This window comes from Crocodylus siamensis, chromosome 5, assembly GCF_052110815.1.
Source record: "Crocodylus siamensis isolate JL-2025a chromosome 5, ASM5211081v1, whole genome shotgun sequence".
NCBI lineage: Eukaryota > Metazoa > Chordata > Crocodylia > Crocodylidae > Crocodylus > Crocodylus siamensis.
In genome coordinates, this window is record NC_143399.1 from 52751904 (window position 1) to 52779589 (window position 27686).

General features: G+C 44.4%; 1 protein-coding gene across 1 annotated transcript in view; it reads left to right on the forward strand.

The window, feature by feature from the left end:
* The window catches only part of LAMC1 (laminin subunit gamma 1), a 152630-nt gene extending 126450 nt beyond the window's left edge, over positions 1-26180 (forward strand). Inside the window, exons 12-28 of the mRNA XM_090048173.1 lie at positions 2162-2383; positions 2530-2718; positions 4424-4669; positions 5104-5257; positions 5745-5887; positions 10474-10652; positions 10916-11072; positions 14814-15019; positions 15643-15722; positions 16214-16351; positions 16544-16688; positions 18672-18821; positions 19217-19331; positions 19859-20058; positions 20385-20543; positions 21246-21345; positions 23209-26180. Of these exons, the coding sequence (XP_089904299.1) occupies positions 2162-2383; positions 2530-2718; positions 4424-4669; positions 5104-5257; positions 5745-5887; positions 10474-10652; positions 10916-11072; positions 14814-15019; positions 15643-15722; positions 16214-16351; positions 16544-16688; positions 18672-18821; positions 19217-19331; positions 19859-20058; positions 20385-20543; positions 21246-21345; positions 23209-23465 (2840 nt within the window). The 3' untranslated portion in view covers positions 23466-26180. The remainder of the gene's footprint in view (positions 1-2161; positions 2384-2529; positions 2719-4423; positions 4670-5103; positions 5258-5744; positions 5888-10473; positions 10653-10915; positions 11073-14813; positions 15020-15642; positions 15723-16213; positions 16352-16543; positions 16689-18671; positions 18822-19216; positions 19332-19858; positions 20059-20384; positions 20544-21245; positions 21346-23208) is intronic.
* The last annotated feature ends 1506 nt before the right edge of the window (positions 26181-27686 follow it).

Sequence of the window (27686 nt, forward strand, 5' to 3'; positions counted from 1 at the left end):
GTGCCATCTGCTCCCATCTGGGGCAGCCTGCATCATGTTCCCCCCTGTGCCTGGCCGTGGCCCCAGCCAGTGCACACAGCTTCCCAGGAGGGCTGCTCCCGGTGTGGCTGTAGCCATCTGGGGAACTGCTCAGTTCCTCCTTCTCCGGCCCCTGCTGCTGCTCTGGGCAGCAGGTAGCACAGGGAAGGGGTACAGTCACGGGGATGTGTGTTGGGTACCACACACCCGGGGGGGAGGGAAGATGCAGCTAGGTGACTCCTGGCCCAGTGTGTGGGCCTCCAGCTCCTGTCCACCTTTTACGCACTCTGCCCACCTAGCATAATGAACAGCCATCTGCAGGCAGGCAGAGTAGGTGGAATGCAACTGGAAGCTGGAGCCACACGTGCTGGGGCAGGAGGTGGCAGACTGCAGCTTCCCCCTGCCTGGCTGGGCTTGTGGTGCTTGTCGTGTGTCCCCATGGCCACTGTCCTTCCCTGTGCTGCCTGCTGCCCAGAGTGGTGCAGCTGGGACAGGAGGAGGAGTTGCTGGAGGTGGGAGCTGAGCAGTTTCCTGAGCAGCTGCAGCTGCACTGGGAGCAGCTCCACTGGGAAGGTGTGCATACTGGCTGGGGTTGAAGCTGGGCAGGAGCACAGTGCGGGCTACCCTGGGTAGGAGCAGGTAGGGCTTGGCCCCATTTAGAGCACCACGGGGACAGCTGAAGGGGGTTAGGGGCAGACCACACCTAGCCCTGCACTGCCTGGGCAAGCACTGCTGCACGCACCCACTGTACATGCCCCCTGCCCCTCCTCCCCCCTCTGACCTAGCACAGCACCCCCCCAACTCCCCTCCGTGCACACAGTATACTAGACTAAAACTGTTTTGAGCTATAATGAAGTCATTTCTATATATACTACTCAAAAAACATAAATCAGAACAAATTAAAAAAAAATTAAAATGTGTTATACTAGAGACTTGATTTTTAGCCTATGATTTTTTTTAATCTATAATTTGTTAAAATGATATCCTCTAAAAGATTTTGTGCGCATGGCCCTCGAGAGTTCACTAAAACTTAAGTGGCCCTCCAGCTGAAATAATTGCCCACCCTTGATATAGATTAAAGATGTATATCACTTTTGTGGTACTTGTAATGTGTCATGAAAGAATGGACGATGAGTGTTCTAAATGGGAATGGGCTGATCTTGAAAGCTCTTCATGTGTAGAACTTCAGTTTTGCTTCAGCAGAAGTTCCACAGAGGAAGGGTTTTTGGGACTAGGTCATAGTTAGAGATAAAATGTTGGTGACTAAAACACTAGTGCATAATGGATTCACAGTAAAATAGCATGAAAATGTGTGTGAATGTAAAGGTCAGGAAGCTACAAGAATTTTAAGTAGAATCTGTTTACATTCAAGGAATTTATGGATTATGAAATGAAGAGGAAATGTATAGAGGGGCTTGACTTCTGAGCATTCCTGTTGCTGCTAATGTCCCAGGACTCCTGGGGTTCTTCTTGGAGTGCTTGAACTTCTGCACCAATACCAACACCCCTACATTGATATAAACACCATAACAACCACTCTGTATTTAAAGAAAACACTGCCTAAGGGGAATTGCACCTAATCTCCGTAGTAAATTACCAAGGGAAGGTGAAGTTGGAGGCAAAACACCCAAACGATAGCAGGTAGAGGGATGCCTTAGTTTTTTTCTGCTACTATGATAGTGCATTTCTGGTGAAGGATCCATTATACAAGTTTTACAGATGCATTAAAGATTCAGGAAGTTTTGGTCTTTGCATCTCTTATGGAAGGATGGAAACTGTCTGGAAATACCCACAAAGGTGGGACTTTTACTGTCAGGCTATATTTATACAAATTATAATTTCTGAAGCTGCATTGCAGAAAGGCTGATACATAAACGTCATTGCTGTGTGCCTGCATAGCTCATGCAGAAGAGACTGTCCACTCTATTTTGTGGCTTGTGTGAGTGTGTTCCCTTCCTCTGAGCTACCTTGCATCCTTCTGTAGCCTAAATAATTACAGACTTTCCTATCATAGTGATAGTGAATCCATCTCTTTTGACACTGCATAATTAGTGCTATGAACAGGCTTACATCTGACCTTAAGTAGATTAGCTTGTCTTGTACTGTTTGTAATGTATGAGTAATGAAACCCTTCTCTTTCCAGATGCTGGCTACCTGGATGATGTCACAATTGTGAGCGCTCGTCCAGGGCCTGGAGCCCCAGCAGCATGGGTGGAGAGCTGTACCTGCCCAGCAGGATATGAAGGACAAATTTGTGAGCACTGTGCCCCAGGTTACAGGAGGGAGACTCCTAGCCTTGGGCCATACAGTTCGTGTGTACTGTGCACCTGTAATGGGCACAGTGAGACATGTGATCCAGAGACTGGTAAGGAAGAGAAATGGGAGTTGGTATATAGGGGGGAGCAGTAGGAGATTTCCTGGATTTTCTTTTCAAATAATGGTGGTGTCAATGACTAGAGAAAAGTGAAAACATGTCCTGCTATGGTTTTTTTTTTCTTCCCACAAAAACAGGTGCATGTGACTGCAGGCATAACACAGCAGGTCCTCACTGTGAAAAGTGCAGTGAAGGATATTATGGTGATGCAACTGCAGGCACTTCCTCTGACTGTCAGCCATGTCCGTGTCCAGGAGGCTCAACCTGTGCCGTAGTGCCTAAGACAAAAGAGGTGGTATGCACGAATTGTCCTTCTGGTGTCACAGGTACGTTCTCTATTCAGAGCTTCTGAAACCCACTGGTTTTCAGAGCTGCTTTACTATAGATCTGCTTCCACTAGTGAAGTGAAATGAGCAGAACTGAATGCTTCTGCCTTTTTGTTCTGTATTTCGTCTTAGCAGATAGTTTGTAGCTGGTATTGGGTTCACTGTTTTTCCAAAGCTTAATGCTGTGAACTCCAAAAAGCCAGTTCTTCCTTGAAGAAGAAACAACTGAGATTTAATTCAAGCAAAGTCTGAAAATGTGTATGGTACGTGAGGCATACAAACATCTGATACAAAGTACTGTTGTTTATATGATGCTGGGGTGGGTCTTGGCAGAAAATAGGAGCCTATAAGAGTCAGTAAGGGCTGCTATTCTTCCTGCTCTGATATAGAGAGAAATAGGGGTCATATCTCCCCTCTGCTATCCTGGCAGACATTGTGTACAGTTTACTGCAGAAGGCTTTTTCTGCCTAGGAGTCATAGTCTTTAGTGAATCATCAGGCCTAGTGAGCTGATTTGTAGAATGTGTTTTTAATAACCTGAGACAGAAGTGTTTCATCAGGTTCTTTATTTTGATTGTTAGGCAATTAAACTCATCAAATAAAACCTCTCATGTGTATGCAATCAGCACGTAGAATTCAAAGGGGCACTTTACTTTAGACCTTGAGCTGAATTTATGCTTGACACAAAGCAGTCAAAAGAACCAGGTAACTATAAATGCTTGTAAGCACATAGCTGGGCTAAGACTTGCTCTGAATTCTTGCCCAAGTTTGCTGTGCCTGACTAAATAAAATAATTTAGTGATCTGCTTGTGGGAGGTGCATGTACATGCAATAAATTCTTGAAAGAGTTATTGTCCAAAACTGTAAAGTTGAGATCTTAAGTCAGATTTTGATTTGGGCTTATCTTTAGTTATAACTGGTATGTCTGACATTCTCACACCGGTCACTGTTGAATCTATGATGTTTCAGTGCCTCGTGTACCCCTCATAAATATACCATCTCTTATGATTTGAGACATGATGGGAGAGGGAACAAAAACCTATAAAAGTGTTTCCTGAGATGCAAACAGCTCTTCTCTATCTAATGAGTATTTTGGGTTTCTTCTTAAAGAAACCATAGTTCTCAAGGGTCTGAAAGAGTGTAACTACTGAGAATTACCATTCATGAGTCTTAAAGACTTTGTGAAGTATTTGGCTTTTGCATAGGAAATTTTAGGGAGGGATAAAGTGTTCAGACACTGGGTAGAAAGACAGGGGAACTGAGCTTCGCATTGGTGATTGCCTAGAGAGGTAAATGGCTCTAAAAGCACTCCTAGTCACCTGACAGGTATAGACAAATGTCCAAAATTGTTTGGTTTTAGGAGTTTCAAGTGGACAATACACTAACAGTTTTTTGCAAGTATCTTATTGTTATCACTGCAAAAAGACTGAATCAGAGTGTTTCAAATAGTAATTTAACTAAAAATCAAAAGGCAGCTTTACTTATGAAGATTGCTGCAGACTCTTCCTTAAGAGAGCTCCAAACTCACCATAACTTTCTTGTCACATCACAATAGATGAAGAAACAAGATGAGAAGGGCTATATTTCATAGACATCAGGGCTGGAAGGGACCTCGAGAGATCATCAGAAAGGGCTGTAAAGAGAATCCAAATTAGGTTTTAATATATGGCTTCCTAATGTAACTTGTGTGTTCATCCTGTTCCCAGGTAAAAGGTGTGAGTTATGTGATGATGGCTATTTTGGAGACCCTCTTAGTGAATATGGTGCTGGAAGGCCTTGCCGTCTCTGCCAGTGCAATGACAACGTTGATCCCAATGCCGTGGGAAACTGTAACAGACAAACAGGTGAATGCCTGAAATGCATCTACAACACAGCTGGCTTCTACTGTGACCGCTGCAAAGTTGGGTTCTTTGGGAACCCCTTAGCTCCAAACCCTGAGAGCAAGTGCAAAGGTAAGTGCTGCCTTTTGTCCTTTCATGCAGGAAAATCAATGGATTTATCAGTTACAGACACAGCCTCTTAATCTCTACAGCATACCTTTGGGGTAATTGGATGATCTCAGGTGCCTGTTCTTTTGTAGTCTGTCTTGGTCTGACAAAAAAAAAAAAAGTGGGGAAAATACCAGAGTTCAGATCATGGCATTGCATACAGACCTCCTATAAAGTGAAAGATTTAATTCTATGCTGATGTTTGTGACCTGTTAAAATGGCGTTGGTGTAAATTTACCCAGAGATCTGACAAAATGAGGATGCACTGTATGTGGTGCCAAAGCTGCTGTTTGAGATATGCACTGGTGTGCTGTATGATATGTGGGAACTGCAGTTGGGTACTTTTTGCAGCATCAGTACTCTACTAATTTCTTTAAATACATTCTGCTTTCTTGAAGCTTGCAGTTGTAATCGTTATGGCACGGTGAAACAACAGACAAGCTGCAGTCAAGTAACTGGACAGTGTGAGTGCCTGCCACATGTCATAGAGAGGGACTGTAGTGCCTGTGAGCCTGGCTTTTACAACCTCCAGAGTGGACAGGGCTGTGAGAGGTGAGGTTGACCTCTGCTGTGGCAGTCATGACATTTCTGTGCTTTCCAGGTGGTGGAAAGTTAATGTTAATGCTAGTTTGTTTGTTATAAATGGATTAGATTATACATGCATGGTGATTGGACAGGAGGAGAGGATTAGTTAAGGGACAGATAAGATGAGAATTGTATAAGAAAGATAATTTACAAATAGCTGTAAATATGTGTTTTAAACAGAAAACAGTCTTGGGATTACAGGAAAATTGGTAGCTGGGACGTCTGGATTCTGCTCCTAGTTGAGTTGCTGACTCACTGTAGTGTTGTGCAATGCAGTTAATCTATGCGCCTTGCTTTCCTCATTGATAATTCTGGGACATCAATGTGCACTTCATACGGGTTGTGTAAAGCTTAATGTTCATAAAGGCTTTTTGAGATCCTTGAATGGAATTTGGTGCGTATGTGCAGCCTGTTGCATTTACTGCTTGCACTGAAATATGGCCTCTGTCAACAGGTGTGACTGTCATGCACTGGGTTCCACTAATGGTCAGTGTGACATACAGACCGGGCAGTGTGAATGTCAGCCAGGCATCACTGGTCAGCGCTGTGAGAGATGTGAGGTCAACCACTTTGGATTTGGACCAGAAGGCTGCAAACGTAAGTAGTGTAGGGTTGAAATTGGGGTGATCACCTGTGTTTTCTCATCCTTTCCTCCCTGTTTTCCCTGTGTTCTCCCGCTCACTTCACCATTCCCTTACATAACATAATCAGAGTGTTTGTGCATGTGTACACACGTGCTCATCCTGAACTTTGAGTGAAGCCTGGTCTCAGTGAAGTTGTTTTCCTCTTGATTTATTTGTAAGACCTTTTTCCTTTCTCTCTCAAGGGGCTCTTAATGCATTTACTTGTAGACATCTGCCTCTCCTTGGAATAAACACTTGCTCTGAATCTTGGCCATGAATGGTTCTGTTTTCTGTTCTCTAAACTCCTATGGCTCTGTTCTGGAATGTAGCCTTAAGGTGCTGACTCATTTCTGTAAAGACGCAAAGTGTATAAATTATGACATGAGAATAGGACTATGACTAAATCCTCTCCCAACCTTCTTATTACTGTGAGAGCAAATTAATTAATTGAAGATCATTCTAATGAGAGGGATGGGTAGAAAGATAATTGCCCTTGGGGCACTAGTGAAGAAGTTTTATAGCTTGATGTAAATATTTCAGCCTGAGAGGTGTGCTTACTTGATAACCAGGGATCCAGGTTTTCCTTTTAACATGGAAAAGCGGAGTAAACTGCGGATTTTGCCTTTTACCCAAGGCAAACATGGATTTCCCATTTTACTGAAGAAACCTGTGGATTTTGCAGTTTTGCAATGAGCTTCCTGAAGGCTAGGGAGGTTGGGAGGGAGGGCAGTGAGACAGGGGGCACCACATGCATGTACATGCACATGGCCCCAGGCAGCCTGGAGAGCAGCTCCCACAGGTAAGTGGCAGGGGGAAGTGGGGTAAATTGAGGCCCTCGTAAGGAGGGAGGGAGCTGAGCAGGGCTGGGGCTGGGGCTGCTGCCCAGCTGGCAGTGCATGGGGCTTGGGTGCAGGAACCACAGTGTGCAGCTGCAGGGCCACGGTGGGGTGCAGGACAGGCAGCAGGCAGCTCGTGGGCGGTGGCTCCTGTGGCGCACACTCCTAGGGGACAAGGGGGACCCATGCCTCCCAGTGCGGGGTGGGAGTAGGGGCGGGTATAGGCTTTCATGGTGGTGGTGGTAGTAGTAGTAGTAGCTAGGGTCAGGAGGAACCTGAACAGGTCATCTAGCCTGACCCCCTGCCACAGGCAGAAACGAATGCTGGGTTCACAAGAACCCAGACAGGTGTTCATCTAACCTCTTTCTGAATTTGCCCAAGGTAGGGGCAAGGACCACTTCCCTGGGAAGCTGGTTCCAGATTCTGGCCACCGCTGGCTGTGGTCTGGCACTGGCGGCTCATGTTCATCTTAGAGTCAACAATGACTCCAAGATCCCTTTCCGCCTCTGTGCTTTCAACAGGGGAACTCCCCAACCTGTATGTATGCTGTGGATTCCTTCTCCCGAGGTGCAGCACCCTGTATTTATCTACATTGAACCCCATCCTATTCTCATCTGCCCACTTTTGTAGTCTGTCTAAATCTAGTTGCAGCCTCTCTCTCCCTTCAAGTGTGTCCACCTCGCCCCACATCCTAGTGTCATCAGCAAACTTGGACAATATGCTCTCAACCCCCTCATCAAGTCGCTGATGAAGATGTTGAACAGTGCGGGCCCAAGGACTGAGCCCCAGGGTACCCCACTGCTCCACATCTCACCAGGTTGAGTACGACCCATCCACTGCTACTCTCTGGGTGCGCCCCATCAGCCAGTTTTTTACCCATCTAACTGTGTAGGCATCAGTGCCACAGTCGCTTAATTTATTAATGAGAATGGGGTGAGAGACAGTGTCCATTTTTAAAGTCTAGAAAGACACCATCATCCAAGGATTTAGTTACCAGGTCATAAAAGGTTGGTCAGGCAGGACCTGCCTTTGATGAACCCATGCTGGTTGCCCCTGAGCATGATCTCCCCTGCTGGCCCCCCACAGATGTGCTCCTTGATGATTTTCTCCAAGATCTTCCTGAGGACCGAGGTGAGGCTTATGGGCCTATAGTAACTTGGGTCCTCCTTCCTTCTTTTCTTAAAAATGGGGACCACATTAGCTAGTTTCCAATCCCCCAGCCCCTGGCCAGGTGACCATGAATGCTTATACAGCTGGGCCAAGGTTGCAATGACCCCTGCCAGCTCCCTCAACACCCTTGGGTAGAGGGCATCTGGACCTGCAGATTTAAAAATGTCCAGCCCTTCCAGAAGATCCCTAACTACATTAGCACTGACCCAAGGCCTGACAGAGCTATCCCTGAGATTGTCCCTACCTCTGGCAGGAGCGATGTCCTGGTCCCTGCTGAAGAAACCAGAGGCAAAGAAACTGTTAAATATCGGCTTTCTCATCTGGCGTATCCACAGGGTTACCATTTGATTTTTGCAGGGGTCCTACATTGACTGGTGCCCTCTTCTTGCTCCCAGTGTACTTGAAAAAGAACTTTTTGCTGTCCTTAATCCTGGATGCTAGCCTGAACTCCATCTCTGCCTAGGCCTTCCTAATAGCCCTCCTACACTCACGGGCTGAGGAGTACTCCTCCTCCTCAGTGATAGCCCCTCTCTTCCACTGGTTGTATGCCACCATTTTAGTCCTCAGGCATTGCTGAATGCCCTTGCTGAGTAATGGGGGTTTCTGAGCACTCCTACCCACCTTGCTTCTCTCAGGAATTATTACCCTTTGGGTCTGGAGGATCGCCACCTTAAAGTACGACCATCCCTCATGGACTCCCATCTCCTCTACCTTCTGGGCCCTCGGTGCCTCCCCCACTAATCTCTGTAGCTCATTGAAGTTGGCCCTTCTGAAGTCAAAGGCTTTAGTCTTGCTATAAGCCCTTGACACCCTGCGCTGGATAGTGAATTCCAGCAGGTGATGATTGCTATTGTCCAAGTGGTCAAGGACCTGCAGTCACCTCACCAGGTCATCCCCAGTGGCCAGGACCAGATCCAGCAAGGCGTTACTCCTAGTCGGGCTGTGTACCTCCTGGTTAAGGTGAAGGTCCTGTAATACAGCCAGGAACCTATGCGAGCAATCAGACCTGGCTGTTTGCTCCTCCCAGCAAATGTCTGGGTAGTTTAGGTCACCCATGACAATGACATCCCTTGACCTAACCGCCCCCATAAGCTGACCGGAGAAGTCCTGGTCCAGCTCTTCCCCCTGGTTGGGTGGTCTGTAGTAGACACCCACCATAAGGTCCCTTTCGCCATGCCCCCTTGTAGTTTGACCTATGGTGTCTCTGCCCGACCCTCCTCTAACCCGAAGCTAATCCTTGATGATATGAGTTGCTCTTTGACATAGAGCTCAACCCTCCTGCCTTTCCTCTTTGGGGGCTCGGGCTTCCGCCCTGCTGCCCTCTTCTAGGGCCTCCGCAGCCCAGCAGGCACAACCTGGCAGGGAACAACGGAGCTGTATGGAGAAGCTCCACACTGCCCTGAGGTCCCCATTGTCCTGACAACGCGTCCCCTGTGTGCGCAGCTGCAGTGAGGGCAGTGGTGCAGGGTTGTACCCCTCAAAGTTGCCATGTGCACAGGGGGTGCATTGTCAGGGCAGCGCAGAACTCTTAGCATCTCAGCAGCAAGCAGCTTATCCGCGCAGCTCTGCTCTTCCCTGACATGTTGGGTTATGCCCTCTGGGCTGCAGAAGCCCTAGGGAAGGGCAGCAGGGCAAGAGCCCAAGCCCACAACATACAGCGCGTGCCTGCCCCACACACATAACGACTAGTGATTTCCCCCTGTCCCCCAGGAGTGTGTGCAGCGCTCTGTAGCAGGGGCAGGGGGCTGCAGGCCTGTGTCTGTAGCCCTGGCAGCTGGGGCCCCACTCTGGCAGGCCTGGGGAAGCAGGGGTATGGGTGGGGGGTGAGGGGCATCAGCAAGTCAGGGGGAAAAAGTGAAGCACAAACAGGGCTGGGGGGGTGGGGTGGCTGTAGGAGGCCATTAATTTTGATCACAGATTTGGGGCATTTTATTAGAGAATGTGCTTGCTTTTTTCTCAGGGAAAACCAGGATCCCTGATAATAACATAGGGCAGGAGTCAACAACATAAGGTCTGTAGGCCAGATCTAGCTCGTAGACCCACTGGATCTGGCCAACAGAGCTGGAGATGCCTCTGCCCATGTCTATACTGGGTCTGAGGAGTGAGGAGCTGCACCTGTACCAGTACTACTGCTTCCTCCCCCACCATCCCCAAAGCTGGGTACAAATGTAGCTTTCAGCCAGTGGGGAGTTGCAGCGCCTGGCTGCCTAGCTCTGGCCCAGCTCCCCCCTGCCTGTACGCTGCACTCGTGCCCCAGCCAGGGAGCAGGAGGCTGGGAGAAGTGGCAGTTGTACGCTGATGTGGGTGCTCTATCATATGCCCCCACATCGCTGATGCAGACCACTGTCATGTGACAGATCAGAGCCAGGTTGCTCCAGTCCACGGCTTGAAAAGATTGCCAACTACTGATACAGGGTATAAAAATCACAGCAGGGAAAAACTTCAACTCACGCATCTGTAAGCTGTGTGGTATTCCTGCAGGGAAAGGGTCGGAGTAATTTTTTGTCCTTTCCCCTTCCTCCTGTATGACTTCCATATTTTAACTTTCATGAAGCATGCGACTGTGATCCTGAGGGTTCTCGCGCTCTGCAGTGCAAGGAAGATGGTCGCTGTGAGTGTAAGGAAGGCTTCGTGGGGAACCGTTGTGACCAGTGTGAAGAGAACTATTTCTACAATCGGTCTTGGCCTGGCTGTCAGGAGTGCCCTGCATGCTACAGGCTAGTGAAAGATAAGGTAAGACCCGCGCTGTATTCCTCTGATTTTGTTCCCAAGTACTGATGCAGACAGAGGCACATTAAGTAGCATATGATGGAGTCTCAGCCCTCAAAAGTACAGAGGAGATGGGCACAAACCTATATACTTTTGAGCAGAGACTTTTCACATAACATCTGAGCGACACCTACTGGAGGCTGAACCTTGTGACTGATACTGTGCCTCCACTCTTTTTATCGACAAGGAAAGCTGTTGATATGCAACCACTTCTCCCCTTTGTTTAGGTGGCGGAACAAAGACAGAAGTTGCAAGAACTGGAAAATCTTATAGCAAACCTAGGTACAGGAGAAGAAACTGTGACAGACCAGGCCTTTGAGGACAGGCTGAAGGAGGTAGAGAGAGAGGTCATGGATTTGCTTGAAGATGCACAGAGCAGCAAAGGTAGGTTGATCTGATCCCAGTGGTGACTATCTGGGGCTGGTTGTTTCCTGAATGTTTTTACTTCTTTCATGGTGCAAAGCTTCATTTGACTCTGATAACCTGCTTCAGGAGAGCCAACCCAGTGCAAAGGCACTGGACTAGGTGAATATTGAGATCCCTTCCAGCCCTATGATAAAGCATTTGAAAAGGCCATGCATTGGTGTTCAGATTGTGGAAGGCTGTAAGCATTTGCAAGAATAAGACAAAAAATAAGGGGACCTTTTTCAAACGATAGAGAGAACATGGTGCAGGACTTATTCAGAGATTGAGAATAACTTAAAGGGGCTTTACTCAGTTATTTACTATCAAAATCTTTGTTCCCATTTCCAAAATATGCATGTACTCAGAAGTGCATGTCTGTGTATAGCACTCGCCAGTAGCAAATGCAGCTGTACATTGCTCTTAACTCTTCAAAGACCATTCTGTGGGCTAAAACATTCTTTGGTCATAGACCTAAAATGTATGGGTTTGTCTTTTTTTATGCTGTGGTCTGTGTAGGTTCTTACAGTGCCTCTTCACCATAATTTGAGTAGTTTCCAGTAACTTGACCAGCTTGTATTTTTAAATGTAAACGCTGATGTGGCAACTGTCAATTCTCCTGGATCACGGTGTATGTGTGAGGGCCACCCAGACCTTCGATGCATATGCCTGGGCAGGAATTTTGAGGGTTTTGATTTTGTTTTTTGGAGGAGTGGAAGCTGCCCAGACCTTGTTCTTCCTTTAGGCCACTGAGATAGAATCCAAAGACCAGACTGAGTCCAGATGTTTGGTGCCTCCATGCTGTAGTTATAAGTGTCTGGGAATTGAACCCAGGTCTTCAGTGTGGTAGGTGAGGATTTTACCACTGAACCACGGGGGACTCCGTAAATGCTGGAATGCATTTATTAAAGAAAGCTACAGTGAAATAAGACTGTCTTACCCTTAGAGCACCAGGTGGGTGAGTTTGTGGTGGTTCTTAGTTCTGGTAGGAGTTTATTCCATAATCTAAGACTGTCTCCTGCACAGAGCTTTACTTTTGTGATGGAGTGTTGATGTGCATCTTGCACTGGTTGGCATTGGTTTTAGCTCAGGCAACTTTGCATCACTTGCTTCAAGTCCTGTTCAGTAAATAAGTAATGTGTGTCTGGTATCCAGTTTTTATATCCTCTCTGCCCTTTCTTTGAGCAGTTCTTCCCACTTTGGTTGGCGATAGGTAAAGTAGGTAAGATTCGAAGGGACTTGTAGTCTAAAGTCCCTTGCTTTTGCAGACAAACCTCTTTTTTATAATTGTACTCCTAAATTTACCAGAAGTAGTGAATTGTCATGAGATGCTGGAAAGGTTTTCCAGTTTGCCCACTGCTATAAGTAGAACATACCATGGGCTCTTTTGGCACTAAGACCTGAGGTAAGTCCTGGGAATTGGCTGAACTGGAATGATAATATTCCTGGAGGAGTGGTCAATGCGTTGATATTATGTGGGCATAACAACAGCTATAATACTGCACTAGTACTGTGTTGAAGAAAACCCCAAAAGACAGGGTTTCAGTGGTATGGGACATTCAGTTCACTGAAATAAAGTTAACTACTATTATGATACCTCAGCTGCTCTTGCCTGGTTTAACAGTGGTTAGGAAGGGAGATGGAGACATGGCCATAAATTATTAGATACTTACATCTTTGCAAAGGCTCGGCAAGTTGGGGATATTGCTCATTAGAAAATGCAAGCCTTTTGAGATCATTTGCTGGTGAAAAGTGGGTCACTGTGTGGGTACTGGAGAAGAAGAAGAGTTATAACTTCATTTCCAGAGCTTAGAAAAAATCTTTGTTCTTTAAATAAGTTCAGAAATGAGCCGTGTCCCTATCCCCTGCAGTTTAGTCCCTGCTGAGGAAAGGGGATGGCTGAAGGCAGCTCCTAAAGCCATTCCTTCCCTTCTCAGCAGGGCTGTTTAAGGGGATCAGGTTCCCAGTTGGTGGTAAGCAGGGCGACTGGTACAAACTAGGTTTTAAACCCTTCTTAAAGTTTGATCATTCAGAAATCGAAGTTAAGCCAACTTGATACTTAAGCCCAGGTTTTTGGTTTGGTTTTGTTTTGTTTTTACGATGATTTGCACATGAGTAGTTCCACAGAGTTAACTGGGACTACATGACATGCATGCATAAATGACTTTGGTTAGTGTTGATATGATCAAGACTTGTTCACTTCTTTCATTGCTCTTTTAGTGCTGTATGTTAAAAAAAGTCATGTTTTTGTCTTCAGCTTTTTGTCACTCCTTTAAACTAAAGCAATAGGAATTAAGTCAGTCATGTTTCCTTTGAAGTCTCTTAAGTTACTTTTGGTCTCATTTAAGGCTCAGATTCTAAAATGCCTTAGTATACTGAGTAAGTTAGAGGATTTTTGCTTCCCCCCACCATGCCTGTTTATTTTCTTAAATGCAAAAAAGAGAAATATCAAATTACATGCACAGAACCTCACCTGAATTTCTGATTATGATGCTGATTTGAACACATTGTGCACAATGCAGCATTTTCTATCTACAATTAAGTACATAGTTTCATAAACATTGAATGTTCAAATTAAAACCTACCCATCGTATATCCTGGCCAACATTGCTGTAAAAAAATTACCTCTTGTATTCTGTTTTATAATAGATTTTTTTTCAACATCAGTGTATTGCTGTCACTTAATTTAATCTCCTTCTATGCATAGAACAAACACTTAGGTTTAGTAAAGCTAAGGGTAGTAGGTTAACAAAACCCTAGTTAAGCTAACTTTCCTTCCCTACTATGCCTTGATGTCCACAAGATCAACAGCTGTTCCAAGAAGTCTAGCTGTATCTTAACTATACAAACCCCACAAAAGCCAAAACGGGTAGAAATGATGACTTTTATGCATGGAATAACTCACTTTTACCAGCACTGTCTGCCCATCTGTGTGCCAGAGGGACTTCAGGATAGAGAAGTGACCAGGCTGGTGAATCTAATAATATGTAGATCCACAGGTTGATACTTCTTCTTCCCATGGAGTATAGAAACACAAGCATCAGAGGCTGCTGCGTTCTTGGATGCGACTGTAACTCTCCAGCCTGGGGAAAAGGATTTCTTGTATGTGCTGGGGCACAAGAGCAGTGCACAGCTCACTATTTTGTTTGTGAACTGTTCATAGGATTTAATCATAATAGAATATATGAAACAAATGTTTTGCACACCATATGTAATCATTTGAAGTGCAGTTGTGCTGCCTTTTCAGTCCAGGTCTTATGTTAAGAATTCTCTTTTACCTCTGGCATGGGCATAGGCGACTGGTGGGGGTGGGGGGCATGTGCCCCTCCCCGACAGGGCTGTCCATGCCCGCAGCAGCTTCTGTGGGTGCTTGCCAGCCCCGTCCCCACTGATGATATCACTGGCGGCTTCTGCAGGTGTCCCCCTTGACTCGGGAGGCACCAGTCGCCCATGGGTCTGGGTAATGTCCTCCCAATGTCTGAAACCTAGCAGGAGCTTTAGCAGTTAATGGCATCTTCATTCCTTGCTTTTTATGTGCACTCTAATAATGACTTTGATCTTAAACTGATTTCCCATCTTATTAAAAGGTTTTGCCATTCCCTTTTCAACAAGGTATTAATTTACTAACACGTTACCAATAGCAGCGAGTTCCTGCTTATTCCTCCAGCATCAGTGCCCAGCATAATTTATTTTGCTTCCTCCAATTTATGTCACTTGTCTCAGATGTGGATCAAGATCTGATGGATCGTCTTAGGCACATTAACAGCACTCTGGCAAGCCAGCTCAACAGATTACGGAACATCCAGAGCACAGTGCAAGAAACAGATGGCCTTGCTAAGCAAGCTCGTGAACGAGTGCAGGATACTGAGGACCTGATTGAAATAGCTTCCAATATGCTAGAGAAGGCACAAATGGCAGTTGCCAATGTGGTGAGTCCTCTGTAAAGGCCAAATGGCCTGTTGTGTCACTTCTTTCAGTTCTGACAGTATAATACACTGTTTTCAGTTCCTGATTGCATTTCTCTTCCCAGCACTAAGTTTGGGAGTTTAGTATCCTAGAGAGTCTAATGAACTGGGATATTTAATTTAAGAAGTGTTAAACAAACTAAAAAAAGAAAAAGTATTACTGATTTATAGGGAATTTTCATGGACTGAATATGGTATTTTAATAATTCACTTTTTTTCTTTAATGTTGCTCGAAGCCTGTATATGTTTGTACATGGGGGGTGGGGGTTTTTTTTGTCTTCCCTTGAAGGCTGGTTTGCATATATTGCTGCATTCGTAAAGAGCCCTCAGGGGCCTCTTTAGCTAACCTTAACTTTAGTTAACCCTACCCCCAGTCTCTCAGGCACTATAAATCAAAACTCAAAGGATTTCTTCTCAGGGGAAAAAAAAAACCAACCCATGCAAAGAACACATGGGCAACCTAATGCTGGAAAAGTTAAAATAGGTCACATTTTAAGTATGCAGACTATAGCTATGAATATTTACAACTGTCAATGCATAAAAGTTGAAAGAGCAACTTCTGATAATATATTTGATTTTGTTTTCAGTCCATTAGCCCGACAGAGACAAGCAGTGACTCTAACAACATGACTGTCTTGGCAGGAGAGGCCCGTGAATTGGCTGAACGGTAAGACCTAGTATGCTAAGACAAAGCACTGATGGGAGAATGTGCCACTCTTTTTTTGCAGCAGCAGCGAGGGTTGTATTGATTCACTGGTTGGGAAATAGTAGACTAAATGTAGTTTGATTGAAAAATTGCTTTCCCTCCCCAAATATGAAGTTGCTGCTGTTCAATAACACCAGTGGTGTATTGTATTATGGAGTATGCAGAGGTCTGGGCTGCATATCTGTATTAAAGAGGAGGGCAGCCTCTGGTATACAACCTCAGTGCTACAGGAATGCAGACTCTTAGCAGGGCCATTCAGCTGCCATTGTAGGTTCACTTGGCATGTCTTTATTTGGAGCGAGACCATTTAAAGCAGTACCTCTTCATAAATGCCCTAATCATGTGGAGCTGGAAGGGGAAAGTGAGCAAGACGAGAATAAAAATGTTGAATCCAGAATAGGAAGCTGCTGGTTACTAATTTAGTGGAATTATTTTTCCCTTCTAATGTTCAGACACAAGCAAGAAGCTGATGAGATTGTGCGTGTAGCCAAGGCAGCAAATGATACATCAACAGAGGCATATCAACTGCTGTTGAAGACACTGGCTGGAGGGAACCAAACAGCAAAAGATATTGATGAGCTTAACAGGAAGTGAGTCAGTAATGGAGAGCAGTCTGCTGTCTGTTGGGTTGTAGTAGTACAAAGGTTCTTAAACTAACTTTGTCACGTCTAAACTTGTTTTGGGGAAGAACTTGCTTTTAACCATTGGGTTTCAACCAAGTCTTCAGCTGGTTAGATTCAGGAAAAGAAAATCAAGGTTAATTGGATTCTTTATGTTTTTAGGTATAATCAGGCAAAGAACATTTCCCGAGACCTTGAAAAACAGGCCAATAAAGTTCTGGCAGAGGCAGAGGAAGCTGGGAATAAGGCCCTTCAGATCTATGCTAATCTCACCAGTCTACCTGCAGTGGATTCCAGGAGTCTAGAGGTATTTGAGTCAAGCAACATACACAGTGGGCACATCTACACATGCACTTTATTGCACAGTAAAGCATCACCATCTACACATGTGCCACTACTAGCACACCCTGGGAAATTATGCAATAATGCACCCATGCAATTTTGCACATAAAAGGCATCACCACACATTACATAATTTTGCATAATTTAACTGCGGCAGATTCTGTGTCTCTACCTCCGTGATTTGGTGGCATAGAGCTGCATGATTAGGCAGGTGTAAGTGCAGAGGGGAACTTTTGCCTCTGGCGGGGGGTGGGCATGGGATTTGTGGGTGGGCATGGGGTTGTGGGTGGATGGGTGTGGGGTTTCTTGGTAGGTATGGACCATGCCCCATCAGGCCAGCCCAGCCAGCTCAGTGCTTCCACGTGGGGCTTTCAACACTTTGGTGAGAAACCACATGTGGAGGCACAGAGCCAGCCCTGCTTTATGGCACCCAACTCTGTGCGTCCATGTGCAGCTTCCCACTGGAGTGTTGGAAGCCCCACAGGGAGGGCTGGTCCGGCCTGGGAGCTGTGCACCATCAGGCTGGTTATGAAGCCGCACCTGGAGGTGCAGAATCATACACCATCAGGGCTGGGCAGGCTCCTGCATGCCTCCACATACAGCTTCCTCCTGGAGTGCTGGAAGCTGCATGTGGAAGCATAGAACCCACCTGGCCCAGTGGTGCACAGCTCCTGGTCTACATGCCATTGGGCCAGGCCAGCCAGTTCCATGCCTCCATGAGGGGCTTCCAGGACTCTAGTGGGAAGCTGTGCATGGAGGTATGGAGCCCACCCAGCCTGAAGGCATGTAGCTTCTTCTGCTCATGGCTCTGTGCCACAAGCCCCATATGCTGGCACAGAGCCAGCCCAGTCTGGCTTTAAGGCACATGCCAGCAGGCCAAGTCAACTCCATGTCAGCACATTTAGGCCCTGGGACTCAGCCAGAGGCACATGCCACCAGGGGCTCTGCATACTGCAGCCATGAGCACCCCAAGGGCCCACTGCCTGCTGCTGCTGAGCTGGCAGTGGTTGGGTCTGTGCATCATGGGGGAGAGGGGAGTGTATGGTGGGGGGGGCCCACACCCACCTACAACACCCCCCCACACACCCACACCCTTTCACAACCCTGTCACAAACCCCACATACTCCCATACCCACACCCCTTCATAATCCCCTACAAACCCCACATCTGCCAACAAATCCCATACATGCACGCACACAGCCTTTCACAACCCCCACACATACTCTCATACCCACACCTCTTCATAACCCCCCTACAAGCTGCACTTCCCCATACCCACCCACAAGCCTCACACACACCCAAACCCCATCACAGCTTAAAAAGATAATTCATTTTGGGTAATTTTGAATGTTTCTTTGCATAATTTTGAATTTTTCTGTACATAATTCCCTGGAATGTATATTAGGGCACAGTAGATTAATTAAGGTGGCAAGCCTTACTCAGTGTAATAATAAATTGCTGATGGCTTGTTTAATGCTTTGCTAACACCTCTGTGCTTCAGAAAAATGCTGTGGGGTCTCTGTCTACTTAAGACCTTGGTATTTTGACACTCCTGAAAGACTGACACACAGAGAATTATAGTTTCCTATTTGTCCCAATCAGTGTTTTTGCTATACATAAACATTTCCAGGTGTATAAGTATTTCAAGCCCATTAAGCTGTTTCCCCTCCTACAGCCACTGTACTAAAGTTAGCCTGAAGCGCTTTCATATGGACTCTTCCTGTCTTTGGCTTATATCGCACTCAGTACAGGGTGACACTGATCCCATTCTGATCATCAAATGGTAGTACAAATTGGCAAGAAGAGTAGTAGTGAAATGCTAGTAATCCCACTGCAATGTCTGCCCTGTTTTCATGCCCAAGAAAGCACAGAGGTTTCTTGTCTCCCTGTTTCATAGGTTTTTTTAAGTTCACAAAGCTGTGTTTTTGTTTTTTATTTTCACATGCAGAATGAGGCAAATAAGATCAAGAAGGAAGCAGAGGAGCTGGATCACCTAATTGACAGGAAGTTGAAAGACTATGAAGATTTGAGAGAGGATATGAAAGGGAAGGAGCTGGAAGTGAAGAACCTCTTAGAGAAAGGAAAAACTGAGCAACAGGTAAGTTCAGTTATTTGTGTAGGCTCTTGTGTCTAGAAACAACTCGGAGGAAAAAACTTCCTGACCCAGAACCTAGAGCTTTAGTTGTGGTATTTGGTCATTGGCACCAAGGTGAGAGGGGCCTGAAGAACAGGTCTGGTGGCTGGTTGCATAGAATGGTCTTCAGAAACTTCTGTACTGGCAAAGTTCATGCAGGAGACCAAGGAACTGTCACCTTCTGTAGTATGGGTAACACCTCTCTCGTTGCATTGCACCTCAGTTATATTAAATGGCTGCAGTCATTAGCAATGAACACCATTTGGTACTGGGCTGGTATTTGCTGGGCTACCCCAATGTTCCATTTTTTATTCTCTAGAGGGGCTGAAAATATACTTACCCATATTATATCTCTCTAGACTGCAGACCAGCTCTTGGCCCGAGCAGATGCTGCCAAAGCTCTGGCCGAAGAAGCTGCCAAGAAAGGCAATAACACGCTACAAGAAGCCAACAACATTCTCAGCAACCTGAGAGGTATGAGAATGGACAGCTAGGGAAAGTGAATGGCTTGAATAACAATAGAGTCAAATAGTTTAAAGTGTTTGCTCAAAGTTTTAATTCACTAAAATAATTTTTAGTAACCATAAAGCTATCTTCCTGGACTATCCTTTCTGTGCATCATCACAGTGCATTCTGTATATGGAGCCTTACACTTTTTTCTGCTCAACAGTAATTGTCATTATGATACAGTGGCAAACAGTGTTTGAAGGCTTAAAAGCATTACTGATCCTAGAAGGGAGAAAACCCCTTAAGGGATTTGTGTATCCTGCCGTGAATATTGTCGTAGCAGCCTGTGGACCAAGTCAGTCCCTGGTAAATACCTGTAATATTGTTAGGGTCTGTCTTTCCGGTAACAGAAACCATGAGTTTCTTTTTTCTCCCTCCAATTTTAAGGTAACATAAACTAAGTTGCTTGACTTTTGGATACTTATCAGGCCAAACAAACTCAACCAGGTCTTTTCTAGAACAGGAAACAACACAGTGTCTCCATCTTTTATCAGATTTCGATAAGCGTGTGAACGATAACAAGACAGCAGCTGAGGAGGCATTGAAAAAAATTCCTGCCATTACCCAGACGATTGCTGAAGCCAACAATAAGACACGGCAAGCAGAGCTAGCACTTGGCAATGCTGCTGCTGATGCTAGGGAAGCCAAGAACAAAGCAGATGATGCTGAGAAAATTGCTAATTCTGTCCAGAAGGTGAGTCCTTAAAAAGGGCTCCTGAATCAGTCGTCTTGAAGCTTGTTCCACAGTTTCTTATTGAGAATGTGCTCCCTGCCATATTGAGATGTGTTAAGCCCATAGAAAACTGTCATGGCTTTTGTAACCACCCTGCCGTGTGCCCTCAGAGAGTGTTCTAAATGTTCGTAAATATACTTCAGAATTGTTTGCTGGAGCATGTATCCCATCAAGGAAGGTCACATGCCATAGAAAGACTTCATTTGGCATCTTATGGGAGAAAGTAGAATTTTTGTGTTTCCTGTGTGATCCACCCTTTTAGAAACCCTGTTTTATATTGATCTTAGAATGCTGCCAGCACAAAATCTGATGCCGACAAGACTTTCTCTGATGTGACAGAACTGGCCAGAGAAGTAGATGACATGATGAAACGGCTTCAAGATGCAGAGAAAGAGCTGAAGATGAAGCAGGAAGATGCCAACCAGGATATGATGTTGGCAGGGATGGTGAGTTGTTATTCTGGGAGGTGGATGCAAAGGTTGACACAGTGAGATGGAGGGGATCTAGATCTCAGCCTTAAGAAGAGTGAATTTATTGGCCCCGATATTCTTGGATTTTATCTCCAGCTCCATTGCAGATACAGTATTAGGTTTGGGTCTCAAGTCCAGTTAATTACTTTCTCTAAATTTTAAAAAGGGTTGAAAAAATAGTTAAAATTAAATACCCCCAGTAACCTTAACTTATAGCAGCTTTGCTGTATAACTTTACTGTCTGAGAGGCAGTTTTCCATAACCCTTTCCAAACTTACCCTGTCTTCAAAGGAAAGACTGATCGCATTCTGATAGACTCTGTTCTTTGACATTTTCCATCAGAATCTTCCTCAGTTACAGATTTTTTCCATCATTGGAGACTAGTAATTTGTGTTTTGGCCAGCTCTCTCTCTCTCTCTCTCTGCTCACACATTAGAGCTGTGATACAGATCTAAAACAAAAACCATGGAACAAAACTGGGTGTTGGGCTTGTTACACTAAAGAGAGAAGCCAGGGATGGAACAGTGTTGTAGGGGCATGAAATTAGCTCTTTGGGTCTTCCTTGGTCAAGTTCTATGTTCTTAGTAGGGACACTGTGCTGAGGTGGTGGCAAATAAATTAGAGTTATTACTGCTGTAGCATTATTGCATGGAGTCATACCATTTTTTCTCCCTAAAGGCTTCACAGGCTGCCCAAGAGGCAGAAGACAATGCAAGAAAAGCAAAGAACTCGGTGAATAACTTGCTTACCATCATTAATGAACTTCTGGATCAACTAGGTATGTATCTACCGCTCATCTGTCCCCACTTCCAGAAGAGTTCTACTCACTTTGTGTGTTTTTGTTCTTCAAAATGTGGTGTTGCCTGACTGATGCTAGAAAGTAGTAGTAATTGATTAGCTCTGTTGCTTACCTGACACCCTAGTGCCGAGAATCTAACAGTTCATTGAGTTATTTCTAAAACAATATTTCTGGAATATCCTCATACGCTTATTGTGTAGCCTGTGGCCGTGTTGCTGCTTAGCATAAACCTAATATCACTATAACCAGGGGTATTGCAGATGTGATTTATTCTATTCTACACTATCTGTCCCCCAAGGAGTAGAAAAGAAAATGATGGCCCCCTGCAAAGACCTAGGATTTAAGGGTTGACAACTAACCTTTTTCTCCACCTTTTGGATACTTAAATGTATCATCCTAATCAGCTGCCTGGAAGAATCAAGAGTCCCTTGCACAAGCATCCTTTGTTTCTGTTAAGAAAGGGGGAGAGACAATTCTGCTGCTCAGAGCAGAATCCAAAAGTTGAATGGGAGCCATGGCCTAGCAAGAAGGCTTATGGCATCATAGGAAAGTAGGGCTGAAAGGGACCTCACAAAGTCATCTAGTTTAACCTGGGATTTATCCCTGATTAAACTGTCCCTGCCAAGTGTTTATCTAACTTGCTCTTGAAAATTTCCAAAAATGGAGATTCCACAATTTCTGTAGGTGGCCTGTTGCCATGCTTGACCACCCTTATAATCAGAAAGTTCCTTCTAATGTCTGACCTATGAACAAAGGTTTTTTGGGGTTAAAGTTTAAAGTAAAATGAAGCTGTCAGGCAGCTTTCTTTTGAAGCAGTGATCAGCAGCGTTTTCAGTTAGTAGGCCAGAATAACCCAGCTCAGATCTGATGTAGGCTGGTACTAGCACTAAGCCACCAGCACCACTGCTGCTGCTGCCTTCCCCTCACTGTCTGGCCACAGGTTTGGGCAGAAGATCCCCACTGCTGAGCTGGGACACAGGCAAGCCACTGCTGCCGAAGTCCCCTACTGGGAATATCACCAAAGCCATCGAACACGCTGGGTTGAATCTGCTGGCTGTAGATTGCCAAACCCTGTTCAAAACATAATATGACTTAATTTATTTTTTTAAACAATGTTTTGGGGTTTGGGTGGGTGTTTCTTTTTCTTATAGAGTCTTATAGAACTCTGTCCTTCCATGTGCTGTCCATGACAGGTTATTGGAAGAATGTTTATTAAAAATAATTGCTGTGCACTTTAAAATTTCAAGTTCAGTTGCATCCCAAAACTTGAACAATATTTAGTAAATTCCTACACAGTGAGACGAACATTGCATATTTAGTAGAGGAAAATCAACTGTTTAATAGACAGCTGTAATTCATTCATGTTGATTTGAATATCCTGATAAGTTATAAAAGCAGAGTTTGTCAAGAATGAAATTTATGGCGTTTCATTATTGCATTACGTTTAAAAAGCCTTAATTGAAAATCAGTAAAAAATGACTGAGGATCTGGCGTAAAATGTATCCTTCAACTCGGGAAGTATAGACTAGATAATATATCTTTGATTTTCATTTGTTGTGGATAGCAACTCAGCAGGGATGTTTCATTTACAAATTTAGTGGAACCCATTAAGCTGAAATTCAACTCTGTGAAGTCCACGTCTGCTCTGTTTCATTGTATTGCAGCCGGCAGTGAACAGTTCTGTTAGTGATACTGCTCTGGAAAAAAAAAAACTTCACTGAGACAGTGTTTCCACTGTATCAATCTATAATTGGGTGTGTGAAAGGTCTTGAGAGCAGGCAGTAGCTTGGTGAAGTGCCTTTAGTGGAATTCAGTATCTCTGTTTGTTTCTTCTTTTACCAGGACAACTGGACACAGTGGACTTGAATAAACTGAATGAGATTGAGGGTACACTGAACAGTGCCAAAGATCAGATGAAAGATAGTGAGCTTGATCGAAAAGTGTCTTTCCTGGAGAAGGAAGCCAGGAAGCAAGACGATGCCATTCAGGCTTACAACAGGGACATTGAAGAAATCCTGAAAGACATTAACAATCTGGAAGACATTAAGAAGACATTGCCATCTGGTTGTTTCAACACCCCGTCCATTGAAAAACCCTAAGGGTCTGCTGGGGGTGGGGGGAGATTTCCCCCAGTGACTGGTGGAGCAGTTGTTTGGCTATGGAGTGCCTTAACATACAAATTACCTTCTTCAAATCCCCGACTCTGCTGCTCGCAGTTGCTGTTTTCTTTCCAAGTTAGGAAAAGTTGCAAAGTTTTAAAGAGAAGCAAATTGAAATATCCATCTTTGGGCATCAAAGGGTTTTTTTTATAAATTCTATCTTCCTGAACACTCCACCCTTACCTCTGTCTTACTCATTCCCCTTTGATTTGCACAAGGATGTGAAATGTTCAGGACTGTTTGTACAGTGGTTCAGAAATAACCATGTGAACTGGGGTACAGTAAGGCAAAACTAGCTCTTGCTTCTCTCCTCTTCCTCCACTTCCCCCCACAACCACTGAAGCCTCCTCAGTCCCAGAGCTCTGTTTCTATGAAGGAAGGGGTTGGCTACCAAAGTATTATTGTAATGGCCAGTATAGCTGCACTCAAAGAACATTAATCCCCTTCCCCAAGTTCTAATCATATTTTTAAAAAATTCTGCAAAAATTAGTGGCCAATCAAAAATTTTGGTAGCCATCTGCCAAACTTTTTAGCATCTTTCTTGAGTGCAATATATCCCTCTGCTGAGAAAAATAGATAGTCTTTGAGTGGAGCTTTTGTGAGGGAAAGGAGGTGGAGTGGTGAGAGGTCTTCACAACACTGCTGTTAGCCTTCAAAGCAGAAATGTTGTCTCAAGTCTGTGAACAGCTGCCTAGTCTAATTTTCCAGGTCAGGAAGCCTGCAAATGATCAGCTCTGTTCTCATCAGTAAATGTCACTAAGGAATTTCCAGAGGACCATTCCAGGGATAGAATGATTAATGGAGACAGGCCTTTAAGAAGAAAAAAAAACTCTAATAAGATCTTTTTGAAGAAGAATACAACCACCCAAAGAGCTCTTACCAGTGGGTCTGTCTGAACTTGAAGTTAATATTTGCAGATAGAAAACCGGTTTTAAAGACAAAGATACAGGGGGTAGTCTCCTCAACTTCTATCTGTGAGGGAATGGGGTTTTTTCACTACAGTTTCAGTCTTGCCTTTGTCAGCTGTTTATGTGATCAAGAGCCAAAACTTATACTTTGCCTCATTTTCTTGCTGATCTTCCAGTCTTCCTAAAATGTTGCAGCACAAATTGTTCAGGCCAAGCTCTGGTGGCAATTACCCTGCACTCACAGTGTTTCATGTAGCTGCCGCTGCCACCTCTTTAGACCTTCTGTCCAAGTTGATGACTCCACTCCCTCCTAGTTAACTTTCCGCATAGGATTGAGAAAGGGGAGGGGGGATCTTTCACTCCTCTCTTCCTCTTTCATCTGAGGAAGTAGCAGCCTCTGCAGTTTTACTTATTAGCTCAGTCTGATGTTTCCCTTTTTGAGATCCATATATATCTATCCTTAAACACTATGCAACTTTGTACGTTTGCGTAGCGGGGAAGAAATTATCTGACACACACTGGTGCTATTAATTATTTCAAATTTATATTTTTGTGTGAATGTGGGTTTTTTTTGTTGTTTTGTGTTTGTTTGTTTATCATGATTATAGAGTGAGGAAGTCTATCCTTTTGTGTGTGTGTGTAAATATATTCAGCCCTATCTCCAGAGTGGCACCGTCTGTTCCTTTACCTGCTTCCTTTTATCCATCATGACACATGCACCATATAGCTCTTCCATTTATTATTCCTTCAGGGTTAGGTATTTCTTTGGCTCAGGCTCCTACTCTTTTTCCCTCCTCCATGTTTGCAGTATCTATATTCTGTGGTATTAACACAAACCTGTTTGCCTGCATATGCAGTCCAGTGATGGGACATGTCAACCTCCCTTCAAAAGCCAGCACCAGATGTCCAAAGCATTCTAAAGTGTATAGTTCATAGGAACTAGTTATGTTCTGTCTCTGACTTTTGGCAAAGATGTCATGCTGATTTTTTGGATGGGTGTGGGTTTACATCTGGACATCTGGGAGGTGTAGCACTATTTCCAACCCAAGTAAAGGGCGTGAGGGCTGCAACTGTGACCTTTCTGCGTAACATGCCCTTTTGCGAGAAAGGAGAGTTCAGTGTGAGGCCAGCGTCAGGGTTCGTGCCGCCAGGCAGGAGAAAGTGATTCCCACCAGCCTCTAGTACGCTAAACAGCAGCGTTGGAAGAGGGTCGCCTTGCACATCACACTTGTGGAACTTTCACATCAGTATTTCTGCTGGCTGCTCTGGTCACGTGGGTGTATCCTAACCATGTCGCCTCTGTGCCAAGGCTGGGGAAAGAACAGGCACAAAGATGCATGCACCCCCTGGCTGACCTCAGGCCTAAGGTTTCCCGCTTTTCCCTTTGTCTTGAGCATTTTTTTTAACAAAATTTTTATTTTTAAATAAAAGATCTTTATAAACAATTTCTTAATACACTACTGCGTTATGGCCATTATTGCATTGTATAGGTCCAGTTATTTCTTTGAGTAATGTGATGACAAGACGGCTGCTGGTAGAATGCTGAGTGTCACGGGGAATCCATGGCAGTTTCCTCCTCATTTTATTCCTGACTGTGGCCCCCTCAGTATGTGCCTTCACTTCAGCTTTTGCCTTAATCTGTGGTCTTGCTGTCTGGGGTGGTGAACAAAATGCAACACTTGCAGTTTTTTATGTATAAAACAGTATTTCTTATTTATAATAAAGTCTGAATATTTGTAACCCCTTATACCATGGTTTTCTTTGCGTGTTGCTTTATTTGGCAGGGAATGAAAAATGACTTGGTTGTAAGGTTTGCCTCTTGGTGACTGAGGAACCAATGCCATGATGGTCACAGTCCCCCTCCTCTTCTGGAATTATTTGGGTTGAGGTTTGGGGAGAGAGGTCTCAACTTATACCCTTTTCTTGGAATTTAGGAAAGCAAGGTAAGAAATACGTAAAAAGAGCCCCACCATTTCTCTAGGAGGCAACAGACTAATACCAACTTCCTTGGAGTGTTAATAGACAATAGTTGCCTGTTCAGTTATACTATCTGCCTTCAGTGGCTCCCTGCCTTGTATATTATAGGTAGAATCAACACTGTTAATTCGGATTTCACCACCTTTCTAATTGGAAGTTGAGTTCTTGGATCTCAAGATACCTTTCTAACATGAAATGTCTAGCTTTGCTGCTACTACTCTTTTCCCCTCTTCAATTTATGTGCTAACATAGGCTGATGCCTATATAAGGGTCATGAAGGAAGACTATTTTTAAGGATATGTCCTTTTTTCAACACAGGTTCATACAAACAGTGAAAATACTTTCTTTGCTATTAAGTGTGTCTGAACAAAGAATATAAGTAAAAAATACCTCAATGAATTGCAAAAGGTTACTATAGTAATGTTTTCTCACTGGGTCGGTTAAAGAAGCTTTAGTTTCTTTGACTACAAGATAAGGTGATATGTTGTTTTTTTCTTTGTACTTTGCAAATAAGTATATATGGTGTTAGCTGACTTGGTTATTAAGCTTGATCCATCACTTATAGAAGGATTGAAGGTTAAGAGATGTGTTTCTGCATATGCTGAAGGTAAAATATATTCTGCCTTGCTTAAACTGATGGAAGAAGAAATGGCTCTGTACTGAATCTTCTGAGTAAAAAAAGGAATTTAGTATCCCCATTTAAGCTTTGTGTTATAAGAAAACCCAATGAGCTTGGCATTCCCAGGAGGGTTCCAGTGCACTTCCCTCCCTCACCATAAACTTCAGCTATGCAAAGGAAACCTGTGTTCTGTCTCCCCGCTTTCTCATTTTATTACTATTATTATTGCTTGTAGTTTGGGTCAGAAGGGACATAATCATCTGGTATAACGTACTGTATAAGACAGAGCACAAAACATCATCCAGCAATCCAAATCTTCCAGCTACTGGTTAATGCACTACATTGCATCTTTTTCTGAGACATCCTGTGACAAGAATCTGCCACAATCTCTTGGTAAGTTGTTTTCAAGAGTTAATTACCTTTTGTTTCAATTTTGTTGAGCTTCACACTTGCTGTTAGAATTTGCTAATGCCTTAATCCTAGGCCTCATCAAGACCAGGATTTAATTGCGATACCAGTGTGTATTATCTAAAGGGCTAACAAATGCATTTTTAAAGGCTAATGTAGATGAGGCATACTGCCTTCAAAGGTAGAGTTGAACAGGTTAAATTTCATGCCATGGCTGTACTTGACTCCTAAGGCTGTGTTTAATGTGTG